The following is a 17,856-nucleotide window of genomic DNA, read 5'->3' on the forward strand; positions in this document are numbered from 1 at the left end:
GTTCAGTGAACAGTCATAACAAAATGATCAATGAGAATGCAGAAACGATTGCATTCATTCTTTGGCTAATTAGCATGTGAAGATATAGTCTGGTTTCTGAAATGATTGGCACCACTTAGATCCAATAGGGCAACTGTAGGGATAATTTTTCTTTACTGAAAGCATTTTGCATAATAGCAGCCAATTGTATTCCTCAGGCATGCAAATTTGGATTCTCTAGACAGATCCCATCTCACCCTCTGACCTTGAGTATTTCACTAGGTTTTCCTCATGCTAACTGCACAACTCCAACTATTAAGGAGGCTTTTAAAGATGTAAGAAGTACAGCATACACACATTTGTATATACAAATTCTTTATTAAAAATGCTTCTGTTGTGGCCTGTAACAAAACAATATCCATGTAGAGTTAAAAAAAAATAACCAAGACAAAGCAGCAGCTATTACAGTGCATTAATATGTTGTCCATCATTCTGGAAGCCTGATCCGTGCACAGCTGTGTAAATGCCAGTAAAACATGGTGCCTTCATAGGTTGCAGGCTCTACAGTCTGAGATATTATTTTACATAAATATGAAACACGATTCAATTATTGGCTTGAAAAAACTTCATTTATTTGAACTTTTGTTTGTGGTTACAGTAGAATATAAAAAAATAAGCATTATTCCTAATATTTACACAAAACAATTGCATGGACTTTGTTACAAAAAGGAAGAAAATATACAGCACAGAGACGTTTTCCACATAATTTAACTCTGTACTTAAGATTTAAAACACAAAGATCTGGTTGCACCAGCAGAAGGCAACTCCATTTGTTGTGCTTTGTTTCAGTTTCAAAATGAATGTTGTGTCCTTGATTATGCTAGCCTGCTTCACAACCATGTTCCCCTTAGGGGTGAAACAGCATCAGACTTGAGGCAACATATGCTCTAGTAGTAGAGAAATTTAAAGAGGGCATTCACCCATCCCCTGCTAGTTACTACCCACTATGTATTAGTTCTTGCTGTAGATCCTTCAGTGTCTCAGAATAGCTTTGTTCAAATAAGAATGTACCAAGAATCTCTAGTACAGACAGCCTGTATCAGCAAGAGAGGAAATTTACAGATATAGCCAAGTATATATCAGTGTTTTAAAAGCACCATAGCAAAATAAGTACCATGCCAGAAAGTTTCATCCCTAAGATAAACAGTAACTCCTCTCAAGTATGTCCACAGGGGACCATGATTTTTAGCAGTGCAAACACAATCTCCATCAGACTTCTTTGCTATTCTTGCTGTTAAAATCCCTCCATTTTTATATGGAGCTGCCAAATGTGGAGCGCTTGTAACTTGAGTAAGGATAACAGTTAAAACGTTTGGGGCTGTCAGAAAGTAGGATGCAATGCAGATCCTAGAGATAACAGACTAACAATAATCATCCACCCACAGGTCACTCCCTCTCATAAATAGCTATATTTTGATGTCTTGGAGATCTCTTATTTAGACCTCTGTCCCCTCCCTGGAAAAGAGAGTGTTATTTGTGCTGATACTACTGTAAAAATGGGTGTTAAACTGGTTGAGCACTGAGTTGCTATAGCCGAGGTGACTAGCAGGCATAGAATTGGACCACTCTCCCACACCATGACTGGGAACATTAGAGAGTGGAGAGTAGGAATTCAAGCCCACCATATTCTGTCCCATTTTGTCAGTGGGTTCAGCATTAAGTCCCAATGGCACTGAGCGGCCCACTGAATTAGAGCCATTAACATAAGCAGTCATACTGGAAATGAAATTACTAAGGCATGGACTACTGGAAGATGGAGGTGGAGATCCTTTATCAGGTGGATTGTCAGTCCCAGATGATGAGTTTTCCAAGAGATCCTGATGCTCGACAGCTTTGGGGCTGCCAGTCAAGGTGTTGTCCTCAGATTTCTCAGATGTAAGATGGGCAGAACTAGCCCCAATATCAGACTTCCTTTTCCTCTTCCTGCGAAAGTTGCCATTGTCAAACATCTTTTCACAGTTTGGGTCCAGAGTCCAGTAATTCCCTTTTCCTGTCAAGGATGGACAAACACATATTTTCTGTTTTAAAATATGGCTGCAGTCAGCAAGGAACAGTTTTCTTTGACTTTTCAATTTTATTTTCACAGAAACAGAGAATTTGCAAGAGCAAAAAAAACCAAAAACCAAAACAAACAAAAAAACCCCATGTTTTGCAGCCACACAAAAGCAGAAGTCTGCTGAATTCTGAAAAAAAAAATGTTTTCCCCTGTGTCCTGTAGCCCTGACTCTACACAGCTAGAACTGCAAGTGGAGCCACTTGGAGGACTTGTTAGTTTTACTTTTTTTTTTTCTTGGTGGGGGAATGAGGTTTCACTATATAACTGATCCTCCAAATTTACAGCAATTATCAAATCCCATAATAGGTTGCTCCTGCGCATTCAGTGGGGTAGGATAGTTTATCAATGAGATAGAACCACATTTTTGGCTCTCTCTGGCAACATAATTGAATGGCTTTTAAATGTCCCAAAAGGTTCCCAATAGATACTGTCAGGAAAAAGAAAAATTAAAAAATAAAAATAAAAAGGAAGAATGATGGCATTTCAGCCGGTGGGTTGGAAACAGCCTAAGTGGGATTGCAAGCAAAACACTTGAAACAAAACAAAAGCAGCCTGCTCTCCTCATGATAATTATTGTTTACTCCATTAAAGCCACTGGACTTCTACAATTAGTCTGAATTTTCTTTACCCTCTTTCCTTGAATCCTCAGTTAAGTTTGGTACAATCCATATGCATTACACCAAATGATTTCTGAACGTATCTTCCTCAGGCTGATCCTGTGCTTGATTCTGGGGAAGATTTAGAGCACTAAAGAATCTCTTTCTCTACAGAGATTTGATAAATGATATTGATTCAGAACTCAGCTATGCATGCTTGCCTTCTAGTGCAGCCCTATGAAAAAAAAGAGAAGCTACTTTGTGTATGTCCAGAATCCAGGCTATTGTGTCTCTTCGCATTGTATTTTACATTACAAAGTGTAAAAAAAGAAAGAAAAAAAAAACCAGAAACAATTTCATTTTTAGATCAATCATGTTTAAATAGAGAGAAGAAAGGTGGGAGCAACTATACCTGGATCATCTTCATCTCTAGGCACCTTCTTGAAACAATCATTGAGAGACAAGTTGTGCCGAATTGAGTTCTGCCAGCCAGCTTTGCTTTTGTTGTAAAATGGGAAGTTGTCAGCCACATACTGGTAGATCTGACTGAGAGTCAACCTCTTTTCTGGCGCTCCATGGATAGCCATGGCAATAAGTGCAGAGTAGGAGTAAGGTGGTCTAACCAACTTCATAAGCTCTTCTTGGGATGGAAGAGGAAGCCAGCCAAGATCTGTTCCTCCCAAGCCGTGCATGTTAGGCAGGAGCTGCCTTTGCATCCCATAAGACTGAGGAATGAAAGGACTGGCATTGGATCCTGGGAGATACGGTGGTGGAGTAATGGAAGGTCCGTTTAGCCAGAGGTAAGGATTGGGTGTGCTGTTGTAGTCCGTTGTCTCAAAGGTGCTCGGTCGCTGCGGACTAGGAATATTCTGTGGATGGAAGAAGTTCTCATAGTAGATATTCATTTCTGGAGGTTCTTGACCAATATTTGGAAACTGTGGGCTGCAGCGTGGTGGAGAGTGCGTTTGTGGATCAAAGGAGCTCATGCTCTAACACAGGCAGCTGATAAGTTATGACACACCTGTGCTAGTGCTCCTTTCCTGAGACAGGTGCATCACCTGTGCCCTTCCCTACTTATTTATGCACCTGTAAGTGTTTTGGCTTGGACTGCAGGCTCCGCCCCGTTGCCCTGAGTGGCTGCAGATTAGGATGATATCCCTTTTGGAATGCTGGCAGTCCCAGCCAGTCATTGATGTCACACCAACCAAACGTGAAAGTTACAACTTTTTATCTTCTTAAATGAATGAAGGAATTTTCCACTAATGTGATGCACAGAAAGAAAGTCTACGGTGCCTCAAAGTTATAACCCCTGATCAGACATCCACCTCTTTTTACCTTTTACAGTGAAGATTTAGCATGGAGTTTTTGTTTCTTTTTAAATAAAAGCAGTTTTGTTCTCTTGCTGGTAGCACTTCATAGTGCAAAAGCTGTTGTCATTTGTCAGTGAAACGGCAGGCAAACTTAAAATTAAAAGAAAAATAGAAAAGGTCAGACCTCCTTTTCCTTCTGTAACTTTAATTGCAACTTCCTTGTACTTCCCCCTAGGCAATCACAGTACTAGAGGCAAATTCTGCAACAGGGTACTCACGTGAGTAATCTTATTGATGTAAATGGATTAATCTTATGAGAAGGAAAAAAAAAAAAAAAAAAGCAAAAAAAACCCCAACAAAACCCAAGCTTAATAATCAAACCTTTCATTAGAGCTTAAACAGGTAAACTGAAATGGGAAAATTTTTTGTTTAGTTTTTGCTGCTTCCTCTTTGGTGCAGAACTGGTACAAAGAAGGCACAAAACCACTCAGCACAATTTTCAAGGAGGAAATGCATAATGTTCAGCCAGCTTTTCTCAGCTGATTTCCAACTTAATTTGTAGCTATGTAGACAAAAGTAGGTTCCTAAAAAAATTAGTAGCAAGTAATAAACAAAAACCTCCAGCCTTTTTATGACTTGGCAAAATACTTACTGCCTTGCATGCCACCCAGCCAGCACTTACAGATGAGAAAAAGCAGAGCTGCAACCTCACCAACATCTGCCCCAGAATGAGGACAGTTCTTAGTCTGTACAACAGCACAGAATGTTCCACTGTAGCTAAAAGCATTCCTGCAACTCTCTTCAGACAGCAGAAGTGATATTTGTATTTTTTTCCTGCATCTAAATGTATGTGCATCCATGTATTTGGAACCTGACTCAGCCTCAATAACCAGTGCAATTAAAGAAAGTCCCCAGATGACAAGAAAGTCTGCAGGAGAGTTCTAGTCCTGTAGTTTCTGCAGAAATGTGAGATCTGAACTGTAGATTTGAATCCCTGGCTGAACCAAAGACTTTCTTAATTTGTCCCACATTCATCTTTTCACTTAGTGCTTTGTGCTGCAGCACAACGTTCCACCAAGATTCCCCGCTCCCTGTGACACTACTGTCATGTCACTGCTGTTACTGTGAAAGGCGTGAAATACAACTGAAACATTTAGTAAGGGTGACAGAGACAATTTTCAAGCTCAGAAATGCCCCTCTAGCTGTTACTTGACACACGCACTGCACATAGAATCATACGCACTACAGGTATGAATGAACAAATTGGTGTTAGTTTGTGAATGCGAAGTAGGCTGTGCAGATACACATTAAAGAGTGGGGATGGTTTATTTTTTATGTGGCAACCACTGAACAAAAGGTGTGGCCAGGACAAAAAAGAAATGATGAGTCATTTTTCAGGAAATAACAGTGCAAGCACCTCTTTTCTTAAAGCCATCTGAAACTGGTTTTCTTTGTAACAATCTCAGTTTCACACATGTGAAAGGCTGAGCAATACTGCATACATCTTCATAATCAACTTACTAACAGGCAGTTCTCAAAATTCTATCTGCACTCCTGCAAATGCTGTTATTATAGATATTGTTACCTAAAAATAACAAACAAACAAACAAACAAAAACCTTTCAGTGTTTATAGAGGAGTCAGCAGAACAGCATTTTAAAGAAAACCTCAAAGGAGCAAAAGCAGGAGTTGGCGTTATAGTGAGCTTTGATCCGCAAGGGAGTGTGAAAGAAAACGTAATAAAAAATGGCCTCCTGAAGAAATTTTTGCCACCCCACCTCCTAAAAAAGGAAAAAGGAAAAGCAAAAAAGGAAAAAAAGAAATGTTCTAATTTGTTATTGCTTAGGGTTTGTTAGTGTCAAGAAGTAAAAATTCAGCATGGATTCTCAGGAGCACCATCTAAATTCCTATAATCCAAAACATTCTGCATGATTTACTTACAGTTAAAATGCACTGAACTGGGAGCTGGGTGAATCCTTTGGCAATATGGTGGGCTTAACAAAACAATCAGAGAATCACAGAATAGCTTGGGTTGAAAAGGACGTCAAATATCATCTGGCTTCAAATCCCTGCCACAAGAAGGGTTGCCAACCACTAGAAAAACAAAACCAAAAATATAATTTCTGCAACCAGAGCCTCAAGAGGGCTCTAAAACATCCTCTGCAAATTAATCTTTATAAAGTTTTGGTGCTGTTCATTTTAGCAAGGCCAGCCCTTAACTGTGCTCTGCCGGTGCCTGAGAATCTGCTACTACCAGACATACCCCAATGTGATATTTGAGCAAAATATAGCACAGAACCACGAAAAGCAAGCACTGGGGTAAGGAATGGCAAGCGCTGCTTTTAGAGCAATGAAATACAAAGACAGCTGTAAGGTTCTGCCTATGTAGTTCTGGAAGTGCAAAGGTCTGATCCCTCCCCGGCAAGTGCATGCTGGCACAGCTTCAAGCACAGTCGTGATTTGATCAGCAACATTTTTCTTCCAACTGATTGTGCCTGATTTACTCAGAAAGAAATATAAACAACACCTGTAAAAGTGGTACTTTGTCAGTACTACGGGCACACCTTACTGCCTGAGAATCACTGCAGTATTGCACTTCAGGTGCAGATGTTCATCTGCAGGCAAAAGGCAGCACGGGAACAGCAAACTTTGTTCAAGCTGTGATTGCTCCAAGCAGGGCCTGTCGGAGTTAATTGAGCATAGCCATGAGCACTGCCTTGGGGTCCTCACCACTGGGAATGCTGTTCTTGGCAGGGCTGGGACAGGGAGGCAGCAATTTCAAAAGTAAGAAAAGAGAATGAAATAGCAAGGCTTCCACATAATGAAACTGGGAACAGGTAATATGCTGGTGTAGGTATTCTAACAGAACATGCTTAGAGCTGAAAAACTCTAAGAAGAAAAGGGAAGTTGATGTTGGAGTTGTAATTTAGTGATCATTACCTGCAAAGATCACAATGCATTGGGTTTGGTGAGGTCTTTGTGGGCAGGACACATAATGTTTTTACTATTTTATTTAATAATTTTTTACTATGCTGCAGTACTGCACAGCCCACTGCGCACGTGAGCATCAATCATCACTCCTGATCAAACAGATCATTCTCAAATCTTATGTTAAACAAAGACTTTCTCCTCTAGATTTCTCCAAAATGCAAGACTGAGGCCAAGCCTCTGCAGAACTCTTTTCTGTGTAGGTTTTTAAGCCAGCTCCTTTGTATTCATTCCAACTGCCCAAAAAGGTTAAAAATTTCAAAGTAGTGATTTCATCCTGACACAATCTGTAACATATTGTGTACCATTTCTTTCTCCTACAGCCAGTATAAAGTGGTCTGTGACATCTACTGTAGCTAATTTAGCAAAAATTGTTTACACTTGGCCCAGATAACAGCACATACTGCTGGGTAATCCTCTGGTGTACAGATCTATTATTATTAATATTAAACTTCCGTCTGTATTGTTCATGTAGTGTATAATCCCAGTCCTGGTGTAGCATCAAAACTTAGTGCAGAAAAGTTCATGTAAACTATCTGTGTAGTCACAAAGAAGGGGAAAAACTCCATTAAAAAAGAAAAAAGAGATTTCACCTACAACTCATTAAACTAAGCAACGCAGCCTGTGTCAAACAATTCACATACTGAATTCAGAAACAATTCAGTACCCTTTAGAAAGACATTTTTATGTAAAGATGCATATCTGTATTCTTATTTGCTTCATAAAGAGGTTGCAGAAGTTTTACGCCCTTACTCCAATAATCATTAGCCCAGTGCATGCACAAAATAAACCACACCATCAGAAGAAATAAGATACATCAGAAAAAAAAACACATCAAGACCATTTAAAAGCACAGGGAATGTAAAGCAGTATTTTGAACCAAGGGAGCTGAGCTTAATTTCTAGAAATATTGACTGAATATTAAATTAATGGAAAAGGAGATGCTGTTTAGGTCTGTGCAATTAATGCAGCATGGCTAAAATTACCTTAATTTTTTAAAAACTTACAGAACAAATCCACTGTGGATTTTTCAAACAAATTTGTAAGTGGAATTTTAGAAGACTTTAAAACCTGACGTGCTACCAACTCTTTTCTGACCATGAGAACTATGATAATACGAGTAGTCATAACTCCAGCTTCAGTAAAGACCTTCCACCATCCTACCAATATATAATAAGGTACAGGGTGTTAGGAGTCCCCTAATTGATGTATTGTCCGTAACAGGCAGTAGAGAGCAAGAAATACAGGGCTGCCTGTGGCTCCCTTACAAACTGCTGCTTTTACAGACAGTTTTTCCATATAAGGTGTCTGTCAATTTTGGGAGAATATGACAAAGAGAAGCCTCAAACCCATCGCATTTTGAAAGCTTTGCTGTTCCTACCAGCTTCCAAACAGCTGAATGCTTACCTGTTTTATATTATCTGCCTTTTTTCTATACCCATCAGTCAGAATGTTTGTACTGGAGGTAAAAGGTCCTAAAATCCAATGAGATGTATGAACATCAGCTGTGTTTACTGAGCAAATTAATCTGCGCACTTTTCCAAAAGCTTTCAGAGTTTAACTTCCTGTGCTAGAGAAGATTAGGAACGTCCTAATACTTCTTGCTGAGTCAGATTTCACCATCAGTTTGTACAGATAAGGCAGCTTCCCTTCACTGAAAAAACATTTTGGAAACAGGGTTGGTTTTTTAAGAAAATATACAACATTGATTTATAATGTTTAGTTTGCAGTGTCCTCTGTGCCCTTTGGTACTCACACACACTTGGGTAAAATTAATTAGCAACTATAAGGGCTAAGTGAATTGGTACAAGTATAAGTGCAGTGAACTACTCTGTGGACACACCCAGTTATAGATAAACTTCGTTTTAATTTAACCAAGATTTAACTGCAGTAAACTAAAATCATCCGACTTGTGAATAGGATGGTTTACAGTGCTGTTAATCCTCGCACTTCCAGTTGCTCCACTTTGGTTTTCCGGCTCCATGCTTAAGCAGATCAACAGTTTGTTCTGACGAACGGGCACAGTATTGCAACCGCTTACCTCCCCCTAGTGACGATTTTTGATTAAGTACGAATTCGTTCAGAAACTCTAGAGGCAGCTTTGCACGTTTCCATACTGTGACCCCCACCTGCCTAGCAGTATTACATAAACCTAGATTAGTAACTAATAAAGAGTTAGAGGCCCATAAAACTGACAACTGGTAAATAGAAACACTTGTAACTTTTTCGTATTAGAGTCATTTAAATGCTTTGAAAGTCTGTGTGAAATTTTGGCAAACAGACTTTCTTTTTTTTTTAACTCTTTCTTTTAGGTTTGTTTCCTTTGCTCTTTCATTCTCAAATATCGATTTCTCTTAGCATTTCTGACTTGCCTTTTGAAAGAAGTCTAAATACACCTGTTGAGAAAGACTACAAATTCAAGCTTTATGCATTAGTGCTGCAGCGTGAGTCAAAGCTCTGCTGAAGACTGCAAGCAACAGAAGTCACATGGTAAAGATTTCACTTTCCTAAATATTTGTAGAACCAGGGGCTCCAACTGGAATGTGCTTTATGGTGTGACAACCATGCCCACTAAAAGAGCAGTATCTAGAGCAGCTTGATACAAGATTGCTTACTTATGTATAAAAATATATGAGCAAACTCCCTCATCTCTATCAGGCATGGCTTTTTTTTTTCTTTCTTTTTCTTTTTTTTTTTTTTTTCATTCTTGCTGTTACAAGAATGCAAAGTATCTACTTCATGTAAATATCTGGGTTTTTTGGCTGTAGGCCTGAAAACTCTTGGCACAGGCACCTTAAATGACTGTTTTCTGATTCCCAACATATTTCCTGTGCTTTTTCAACCAACCACCATTTAAACACATTCTAAAACCACCAACAGCCAGCTACCATCAGCTGAACTAGTTTTCAGTTCATGAGCAGGCTTAGTAAGTGTTTCCTGTGAATGAGGTAGGTTTCTGATAGAGGCATGAAGAATCTATTAGGAAAGGCAGGTTGAATGTCCACATGCATAATGGGGTGTATGAGGCTGCAGCACATATAAACAATCATATAAGAAATCTTTAACACACAAACCATACTTACTAAAGCATGGACACTCACAGTGGCTATTTAATTCTAGGTCTGAAATCCATAAGATCACTCACAGCAGAGAGGGCATTCTGCTATCCTGGAAGAGAAAAAAGTGCATTGAAAAGAGGTAATTCTATCCAAAACCCAATCAGATGAAACTATGATCGTTTATTTAATATTTTAAAGTTCATGAAATTCACAGTCACCGCAGTTTTGTTCACAAAACAGTTATTCCCTTACAGTGTTAATCTTCAGCACACAATGCATTACAATGGCAAATCAGAACAGAAATTTGCAGACTGAGTCAGTAAAACAGAACTATCTTGTCACCTTACAGCAGTAAATACTGTCAGTGCTGAAGTCCTTATATCTTGTGAGCAGCCCCAAGCACGTTGGCAGGTGTTCTACCTTGAAAGAACCCTGAATACTCAAGAGCAAGCTGGAAATCAGTTTGGGAAGTAGAAGTAAACATTCTAGTATCAGTGGCTACTTCAAGGCAATAAGGATAGGAGATGACTGGCAAGTATTTTTCATGGACGCTTCTGCAAAACTTAACAAGATAAAGTGTCCTTACATTATTTGTCCTCTCTGGTTGTAAGAAGTTTTTTAAAAAAGGATGACTCAAAAGACAGTTGGGCTTTAAATTAGCTGAACTCTGTTGATTTCTACATGAGAAGAAATGCAAATAAGTAATTCCTTTTACTTTCTTACAGTCTGTATGATTGATCTGGGACATCTTTACAGAGGATGGCCTAGGGCTGTATGATTTGTATTGATGTCATATATACAGAACAGATTTTTGTAGTAAAATGGCTGCTGCCTTAAAACACTCAGCACAATATAGCAGTTGGGGCTAAAAATTCCTCCTTGCCACTCAGCTTACTTGCTTACAAATGGAGGGAAACTTACCGGTATTACTCCCTTATAGTTTCCTTGTTTCAGAAACTGTGGTCATAGATAGTCTGCACTTCAAGTCTCATGGAATGCAGAGTATTCCACCGTGCTGATTCTAATGAGCTCTGTTCTTCACAGGCCAGGATGATCAAGGAGTAATCAGGCACCAATTTAAACATGAAGTAAGACATATTCCAGACTGTGTATTACTAAGGATATAGAGTTCACAAGATAGATATATTAGTAGTACAAATAGGCAAACCTACTTATAGTCTTTTAGGGCTTTTAGTTTAACATATTGTTCTAACTTAACTTGTTGATGATTGTTGTGACCTTCTATCAACTATGAACTGGCAAGAAAAGGAAAAAATATATTAATTTAAAATTATGGACTTCTGAAATTATGAAAAAATCCAATCCTCTTTCCTTACCTTGCAGGACTGTGGCATCCCAAAACTGACAGTGAGAATCCTGAGTTACCAAGTATTAGAAGAAAGGTCAAGGAATTGCTAATGCCTGTCTGACAACTAGAGATAGAGCCAAAAACCAGAGCAAACAAAGTCAACAAGGAAAATGAAAACAGAGGTCCAGTGATACCTAATGTAGTGAACAAGTGATACGGCACACATTACTCCCTCAAAAAATGCACTCTGTACGTGATACAGATTAAAACTCCACTGTCAAGCAGTCCCTGCAACAAAACACTCATGTTTCACACATTAATTCTTAGTTCAAGAACAGAGTGAGTTCTTGGGGTCTACCAAATCTTTAATAAAACAACTTCTCACTGTTCAGAAATGTGGCCCTTGCTGCCCTACATTCTGAACACCTTCCACCACATTATGCCAGCTAATTGTTACTGACATTTCAAGAGCATTACATTCCCAAGGAACACGAATAATTCAGTTATAACTGAATGATGAAGATGTGGACAGAATCATTACATATTGCAAAGAAGGGCAGATTGAACACCTAAGCAAGTGCCGAATCAGTTAAAGAATATTCCGGATTATCTTAATATAGCAGAATACAAACATTTCCGTTGTAAGACCAGATCTCATTCTCCATTGAAAACAGCTCTTCTGGTGCTAGACCACAATTAAAATAGTGTTGCATTCTCTAACAGATAAAGCTAAGGTGCCTGCATCTAAAATTCCAACATCCAATTAAACTAATGTGGCATGCAGCTTAAATGCATCTTACATGTTTTGCAGCATAACAGCTTTCTACTGGCCAATACACAAAACTTTAGCTGCACATGCAGCCTTTTCTATCCCATGCTAAAACACAGGTTATTACAGACTCACATTACCCAATGGTTACCTTAAAGCCCAGCAATCCTGAAAGCCAGGCTGTTACTGTCCAAATTATCTGAAGTGTCTGAGGGAAGTGAAATGAACTCTGACACAAAAAGTACATGAAAACATTACTGTCTAAAGAAATGCTTTTCTGACCTTGCATGTTGAGAGGAGGTGGAGCCGTACAGGTTACAGGTGAAGTTACACATGCTTCATTAATTCCTCAGGACAGCAGCCAAGTTCTGATCCTATCCTAGAGTTGGGTTTTATCTTGTGAGGTTCATTTCTAATAAAACATTAAGTTGGGTTCGGTACCATCTGAGTACCCTCTGTATATGCAAGATAAAGGCCTGTTCAGCTTGTGACAGAAATAACAATAGTTAGTGCTGATTTATGTTTTCAAACACACATTGCCAGGTTGCTGTACTTGCACCTTATTATACCATACCATCACTCATCACTTATTTGGACTAAATGTCAGTATATTCAGTTTCTGGAAACTTATGAATTGCTGCAGTTTGATGTCCAAAAAAACATCTTTGAAATCCCAGTTCCACATACACTGTTACTTTTTCTTAGTTATTTTTCCTTTTCTGCTCAGAGTTGATTTACATTATTTCAAGCCTGGAAAGGATCCGGAATCAGACTGGCAGAAAGAGTCTGAATCTGCGATATTGGAAAATTAATATGAATTTGCCAACATTTCATCAATTAAGAGTGAATCCAAAATCTTCATCATAACTTACACAAACTGAATCAAAACAACAGGCATGAACCTTGAACCACCAGTTAAGCAGTCAACACCAGACTTAATTTTGACATCGGGATTGATGCTTTGTTTTTCTGTCTTTGACCATTTTAATCGCTCAGAAATTCAGTATTAATGAAATCTGCATTTTAGTGCAGCATTAGCTCCTATGGCAAATGTTTAAAACTTTTCACAGAAAACAATTGTTAATTATTTCTGAAGGAAACAGCGTCACATTGACAATAATTAAATTATTCATGTTGAACATAAAATTGTTTATAGGCACAGAGCAAATTCAAGTTGCCTTTACACCGATTCCACCACTTAGCAAGGAATAATTTTTATCTCTTTTTCTTCCTCAGATCCACACAAATGGCAACAAGACCAGCCTCCCGTCCACACCACTACAAATGCTTCTATTTTATACAATGTCTGAAATATCCAAGTGTGTGTGAAGGAAATAAATTATTCTCCTTGAGAAATTTTAAATTTTGGACAAACTGCTTACCTTTAGAAAGAACTGCCAGCTTATTGAAAAAGAAAAGTGAAATGCTGACCTGTGTTGCTGTATAACATCATGCTGATGAGGCGTTAACATCCAACTCTACCTCATCAGATGATATGCAGAAGCCTTGAGTCTGTATAGTTCCATTTGCTGTCAGTAAAAAGCTACTGACATACATAATAAATATAAATATTCCAGTGAAAAGGGTTCAAAGCAAATAAGGTTGTAATATTTTATTGATAAACAGCAGAAAATGCAACTTTTGTTTATCACACCACTGGTTGTCATATCAACTTGTACTCATCTAAGTAAACTTTTGCACAGCTTTAGTATAATAGCTGCCATTCTGAAAATAATCTGGTCATACAGTAGCACAGCCAAAGACACAACTTTGAGAAAGACATGAGGAAACAGAGCAGTGTGGCAGGGCAGCAGGGGGACTTGAGGACTGTAAATCCAGCAGCCACAGAGAATAATCTTAGTGACTGTTTTGTGCTGAGCCAACTGTTGCCTTGACCACATTGCCTGCAGTAGTTTAAAGATAACCAGAATGTGCCTATACAAGCTAGAAGAAAGGATAACTCATATACTCTTTGAAAAGAACAGAACAGGACTTAATGATACATAAGGTAAGCACTGCAGATGACCTTTCAGCATCTTTCTTACCATGAATGAGTTTTTAGCACAGGGAACACACAATGCTGTTTGATTTGTTAACCAGAGGTTCAATATACTTCTGATCTGTATCCCAGTAAGCCCATCCTGTAGTATCAGCTTTAAATATTATTCCTGTATCTGTAGGTGTCACTGTTAGCAGAGCCCATGAATTACTTCATCCATACTCTGTTAGTCACCTATATTGTTGGTGCCCTTCTTTACAGTAGACAGTGGTCTAAAATAGGATATATACACATATGTATATATAATCAATTTTGTTTGAGAAGTGGTTATTTAACAGAATGAGTTATAGGTCTGTAGATGAAGATTTGAAATGCTGCTCCACAGGCTGCTTTCCATCTTCTAGAACTCTGGAAATTCGCTGCAAAAAGAGAGGAGCAGAGTGACAGGTGTTAACATGATGATTATACTGGATTAGTTATATGTGTACTAATTACTAGCTTGTGCCCATACTCTGTTGTTAGAAAAAAAATCGCTGATCAAATCCTCATAGTTTAAACTCATGTCTCTATCCTGCAGAACCATAAATCTGTATTTAAACCTGTTCAAATTATTTCAGTGAAATTTCATTTGAAATATCAGTAGAGAGATAATATTCAAAACATGACAGATGTCACAAGATGCTTAAGCACCACGTATGTCAAAAGCCACCAGAATCAGCATGTTGTCCTCATACTACCTAAAATAATGGAATAACTTGAAAACTTTTGAATCTTGATATCTGCACTGAATACTTCTTGTTTCTCTCATACACTACATTAAATTCTGTGGTGTTTAATCTTCTGAAATTTCCACGCAAGTTAGAGATGGGTTTATTACTTGAAAGGAAGGCAAACTGTTTTCAGACACATTTAAAGCCAATTGCTACTTTATAATGATTATCTCACACACCAGAATCTAACTCACACTCTGCACGTTTTGCCATATATGCAATGATTACCTTGCTCTGATGCTAGTGAAACTGCACAATGTAATTCAATTGAACTTACTGGTGCTATACAAGCCAGAGAAAATCAGCAGCTCAGATGTGACCTCTCGTGGTATAGATGCAGAAGTGCACATCTGTGCCTTTATGTTAAACATATCAAGTACATCCTAACTTCAAAAAGCACAGTCAGAGGCAAATTTTTGCTTACCCATGGAGTTTCCACTTCTCTCTCTGATGAGAGAAGCAGAAAAGACAACAATTTAACTTAAAGTCTCATGATGTTTTAAAATGACTTCATTTTCATAGCTTAGAATTTTTAAAGAGGCATAGAGGCTTTTTTTTTTTTTTACCATAAACACACAGAACTTACCATTGTTTTAAATAACTGATTCACTTTCTTTTTCTTGACGGTTTTCTTATCACCATCTGAGGTGGAAGGAAACACTGGCTGACTCAGCCTGTGTGATGCAATTGTTTCATCAGATGTCACAGGGCTGACAGACAGAGTTAATCCTTAGAACAGAACATTTGTTGTACAAAACAAAGAAAAAAAAAAAAAAGGAGAGTGAGAGAGAGATAAAGCAGAATTTGAAATATCTAATGCATTTATTAGAGAAAAACCAGACTTTTGTGATTGAAGAATACTGAGCTTCATTGCAAGGTAAATTAATATTGGAAAAAATAATCAGTACATTTGATTCACAGATTGAGTCTGCATAGGAAACTACTGTCATATTGTAGTAAATGTCTGTTGTAGCCATGTGGAAAGATAGGGACAACAAGAAGGCTAGATGAAGTGCAAGCTAAGAAACCAGATGTGCAACGGAAGAAGCATGGGGCAAAAGACAGGGAAATTGTGCAACATTTTCTCTGCATATTCTGGCCTAGAAATAAATCTAAGTTACACTTTTCCCTTCTCTATTACACAGTCATAAGTCTTCCTAGTGGACAGTTGTGTTATTTCACTTTCCCTTCCTCTTTCTCAGGCTTATGAGATTACTCTCTAACATCAACAGCAGAAGTTGATGTCCCTACTGTTGAGCAATCTTTGGGGGAAATTCACCTGCCAATGGAAGGTACAGAGCATTTCTTTCTGTCTGAAACCCCCTGACACTGTGCATACTGAATACAAGAAAAGCCCTTGCTTCTGCAAGCGAGGCCCTACAGATCAGAGAAGGTGAATAAACCTTGCCTTTTTGTACACAAGGGAATGCTCATAATATACAAGGAAGCAAGATCCTGAGCTCCAGAAAGATTTTTGGAACTTGTATGTTACTAGTAGGTAGTGGTGTTATCAAGCAATAGTTCAGCCTTACATGCACGTACACTTAACATGTAATCTTTGAGAAACTCAGGTCCACACACAGATAACTGCCTGCTTCTGCTAGGAGCAATCCCTTCGTTGCTTTCTTAAGTTGCCAAGAAGTGCTGAGTGCTCACAGTCTTACCACAGGGAGCTTACCTGGAATAGTTGGCATAGAACGACTGACAGAGCTCATCTGCTTGAGGACAGATGTTTTCTGAGGTGCCACTGCATGTTCAGAGAGGTTGGTGTCACTCATAAATTCATATTTCCTTGACAGCTATTTAAAAATATTATAATGCTGTTAATAATGAAGAAAGATAAAAGGAACAAATATCTAAGCAAAATAATGTTTTTTGAAAAGGATATGAGAAAATAATTAAGCAGTTATGTCTTACTCTAGCTCTTTGTGAGGCAATTTGCTGAATAAACATTAAAAGTAAATAGTAGAATTGATCCCATGTATAATACTGTATAATAGCTACAATCATGCAAAGCTTGTAAAGATTTTTTCTAGTTAGATAAATATTTCTCATTTGACAAAGCAAACATAGGGAAAAAAAGCATTACAAATGCAACTAGAAGACATTCTGTCATCTGGAACCCATAAGATGGTGCTATTACCATTTTTGGAACAGTAGTATCAGTCAGTTCTGTGTTTTGCAAAATGAAATGAAATTTTGTGAACATTTTTCTTTACTGAATTAATGTCGCTCATTTGGTTGTTGCAAAGATCGTCACTACTTTTCTGAAGTTTAAAAAAAAAAAATCCTGCAACTTCGTTTGCAGTGAGAATCCCACAGTTACATATATCTGCATTTAATTTAGTCAAAGGGCAAAGATGCTACTACTTGGATTTGTATATTAATGCTTCTCAGAACATGCTCACATGCTTTACATGTCCTTGTGTGAGGACATAAAAAGAGACAATTGTTATGTTTCACCACAATTCAGTGCTCAAAGACTTAGGACACATGGCAGACTGAAGGATTTAGCTAGAAGTCATTCAAAAAATTGGTGAGGGGTCTGGAACACAAATCTTATGAGGAGCAGCTGAGGGAACTGGGATTATTTAGTCTGGAGGAGGGTCGGGGAGACCTTATAGCTCTCTACAGATGTCTAAAAAGAGGTACAGGTGAGGTGAGTATCAGACTCTTCTCCCACTTTAACTAGTGACAGGACTAGAGGCTTCATTTCCTGCTTCATTCAAAATTGTCTCAACGGTGAAATGAAATGTGAACTTGACAGACAATCTGCCAAAAGCCAACCACTCTGCAATGAATCAAGATTTTCCTTCCTTCCTTTTCCATCCTTAAGAAAGGATGAGTTGATGAAACTTCCTGCAATACACCTTCCCCCTCTATCCTTCTAGGGATCTTTAAACTCATAGGTCATTAAAAAGAGGAGATACTTTTTCAAACATGAATTTAACTGCTTGCCCGT

General features: G+C 38.3%; 2 protein-coding genes across 2 annotated transcripts in view; both read right to left on the reverse strand.

Moving 5' to 3' along the window:
- Window positions 1-347: 347 nt before the first annotated feature.
- On the reverse strand, window positions 348-4,326 carry FOXI1 (forkhead box I1). Its single transcript, XM_015875914.2, has 2 exons — window positions 3,104-4,326; window positions 348-2,029 (listed from the first exon to the last, which is right to left on the reverse strand). Exons 1-2 carry the CDS (start codon window positions 3,675-3,677, stop codon window positions 1,476-1,478), a joined length of 1,128 nt encoding a protein of 375 aa, XP_015731400.1. The 5' UTR covers window positions 3,678-4,326; the 3' UTR covers window positions 348-1,475.
- Window positions 4,327-13,235: 8,909 nt separating this feature from the next.
- Window positions 13,236-17,856, reverse strand: part of DOCK2 (dedicator of cytokinesis 2) — a 121,050-nt gene continuing 116,429 nt past the window's right edge. The window contains exons 50-52 of the mRNA XM_032447425.1: window positions 16,573-16,693; window positions 15,481-15,623; window positions 13,236-14,543 (exon numbers count right to left, since the gene is read on the reverse strand). Of these exons, the coding sequence (XP_032303316.1) occupies window positions 14,469-14,543; window positions 15,481-15,623; window positions 16,573-16,693 (339 nt within the window). The 3' untranslated portion in view covers window positions 13,236-14,468. The remainder of the gene's footprint in view (window positions 14,544-15,480; window positions 15,624-16,572; window positions 16,694-17,856) is intronic.

This window comes from Coturnix japonica, chromosome 13 (genome assembly GCF_001577835.2).
Source record: "Coturnix japonica isolate 7356 chromosome 13, Coturnix japonica 2.1, whole genome shotgun sequence".
In the NCBI taxonomy this organism is placed as follows: domain Eukaryota; kingdom Metazoa; phylum Chordata; class Aves; order Galliformes; family Phasianidae; genus Coturnix; species Coturnix japonica.

What these genes read in the sequence shown, in the direction of transcription:
- FOXI1 (XM_015875914.2), bottom strand. Translation starts at nt 3,677, where the DNA reads ATGAGCTCCTTTGATCCACAAACGCACTCTCCACCACGCTGCAGCCCA. An exon ending in TAGAGATGAAGATGATCCAG is followed by an intron (nt 2,030 to 3,103) that starts GTATAGTTGCTC and finishes CATCCTTGACAG; the next exon opens with GAAAAGGGAATTACTGGACT.